The sequence below is a fragment of the Coccinella septempunctata genome, chromosome 8, assembly GCF_907165205.1.
Source record: "Coccinella septempunctata chromosome 8, icCocSept1.1, whole genome shotgun sequence".
NCBI lineage: Eukaryota > Metazoa > Arthropoda > Insecta > Coleoptera > Coccinellidae > Coccinella > Coccinella septempunctata.
In genome coordinates, this window is record NC_058196.1 from 15,247,117 (window position 1) to 15,249,441 (window position 2,325).

Consider the following 2,325-nt stretch of genomic DNA (forward strand, 5'->3'; position numbering starts at 1 on the left):
TAAGCAGTTCGGATCCCTTCAGATCCCTTCCTGCTGAAATGGTTTCAACCATTTTTCGATATCTGGATGCTGATTCATTGTTATCCGTCTATTCGACGAGTGGCAGATTCAGAGATATCTGCCTTCATGACCCGATGCTCAGGCGTAAGCTCACTTCGAGAACGACTGAATTGCGGAGAGAAGAGCGTAGGCGACTGCTGAATCCAAAATTTGGTGTGAGTATTGTTCGGAATGATGATTTCTCTCGCTCATCATTTCGAGAAAATACCACTCAAAACAAAGTTCTTGTACAAACAAGAACACAACGAACGCGTGCTTTGACAATTCCAAGAAATTGGAGTTTATGCTCCTCTGAGCAGAAAGTCAAAACAAATCATCGCCCGATGAGGCTATAAATCTGGTTTCGCTTTCGATATTATTAGTTTTTTTGACTCTGAGTTGTTCTTGGCAACAAATATCATCTTTATGACAGTTGGGACTCAACCTAAACAATTATTTCTAAGTCAATCTCTATAAAAATTCTATATGTACTCTCTAACAATTTTTCTTCCGACACAAGTGAATCATCATTTTTATGTTTATGTTGTGGTGCTTTTCGAGAGGTAGATGATAATTTTGGAAAAGATTCAGATTGAGTTGTAGCCTGTTTAGCTTCGCCAAAGATCTGAACTGCCTTGAACCGTTAGACGGACGGAAGAGTTATCGAGTGGAGGGGATACCTTCTACCAGCTCATTAAGATTAGCCGGCTAAACTTAGGTTTATCTTCGAGGAGATGCTAATGTTAGTTTCTTCTATCTTTAGCCGGCTAAACTTGAGTTTAACCGTAGCCCCTTGGCTAAAAATGTGAAGGAAACGAAAGCATTGGCAGGATTCTAGGGAAGGCAAGTTTTCGAAGTTTGTATCGCAGAAGTTTGCAGGAAAAAAGGATTATTGTGAAGGAATGCAATTTTCCGATATTCGTGACAGTTTATTTCATTTATGAACTTCTTTTTTGAAGAGTGAATTAAAAAAATTAGTATGCTTTTCAATGATTCACGGTGAATTGTTATTGGTTTAGGGGAGCATATAGGTCTGATCAGGCCTTGAAAAACAGTATATCATATACTACACATTTCATAACGAAAATTTTTATTAAAAAAAAATCACTCTCATTACAAGTCTTATGTAGATATTCAAAATAAAAAACTTCATTAAAATTCAATAATTATGAACTATTTGTTAGAACATGACAAACTAGAATGGCATTTCGAATTACAAAGAATATTATTATTTCGGCAGCGGCATTTTCGTGTACCACAATTTGTTTTACAGTGACATCGTTGGTATCCTTGTCCACCTGATGTTGACTGCTCATTAGCAAGCTGTCGAATAGTCGATTTCAATGACGAGACTTTTTCTAATTGTACAAATTTTTGTTCACAAACTGTGAACTGATTTCGCGAAAATAACTCTTCGATTGTGCCGTTTTCGTTGCCCAATTTATAGGGTCCATCGTCGTTCTTTTCTAAGACTGCCAACAAAATATTCCTAAAATCACCTCGGCCACGGTCTACTTCCGGTATTTTCACTCTCACAGTATCGCCTATATGACATTCTGGAAACTTCGCAGCAGAACCTTGCTTCATTTTAATGGCTTGATACTGTAAATTCAATTTTGCTTCTGAACGATTATATTCAATATCTGCTTCTTTTGTACAGAGGGGACATGTCTTTTCCTCAATTAGAATGCCATGTTCTTCACAAAGCGTGCAGGTATTGTCTGGATTATGATGTTCAGAGGTCTGCTTTTTCCCATTCAAGTCGTTATCATCCAAGTTATCTACAACTTCTTCTAGGTCTTCTTCCGTTGTTAACTGGCCTATCACTTCTTCGGGCAGAGACGATGACTTCAAACCAACTTTTATTTCACTTCCAAACATTGCTTTATACGGTGTTCTCTTGATACCGTCGTGGTAGGCTGAATTTTTTCGTAATTGTACGAATTTGAGACCTTCTGACCATTTTGAGGATTTTTCATCCGACATCCACGTCATCAAAATGTTTTGAATATCCTGATTGGCTCGTTCAACACTGCCCTGTGATTGGCTATGTCGAGGTTTGCCGTGTACCATCTTCAAGCCTGACCATTTAGAGCATAATTCTGTAATAACTCTGTTGGCAAACTCACGTCCATTATCAGATTGTAGAATTGATGGTGCACCAAATATGCAAAATATTTCAAGAAGTACGTTTGCTACTTCTAATGCTGTTTTTGTACGTAGAGGGCGGATTTGAACAAATTTGGTTAAATGATCCTGATACACTAAAATAAATTTGAAATCACC

General features: G+C 37.6%; 1 protein-coding gene across 1 annotated transcript; it reads right to left on the reverse strand.

Annotated features, from left to right (window-relative positions):
* Nucleotides 1-1,212: 1,212 nt before the first annotated feature.
* On the reverse strand, nucleotides 1,213-2,112 carry LOC123318340. Its single transcript, XM_044904950.1, has one exon. The coding sequence runs from the start codon at nucleotides 2,110-2,112 to the stop codon at nucleotides 1,213-1,215; it is 900 nt and encodes a 299-aa protein (XP_044760885.1).
* Between the last annotated feature and the right edge of the window lie 213 nt (nucleotides 2,113-2,325).

What these genes read in the sequence shown, in the direction of transcription:
- LOC123318340 (XM_044904950.1), bottom strand. Translation starts at nt 2,112, where the DNA reads ATGGTACACGGCAAACCTCGACATAGCCAATCACAGGGCAGTGTTGAA.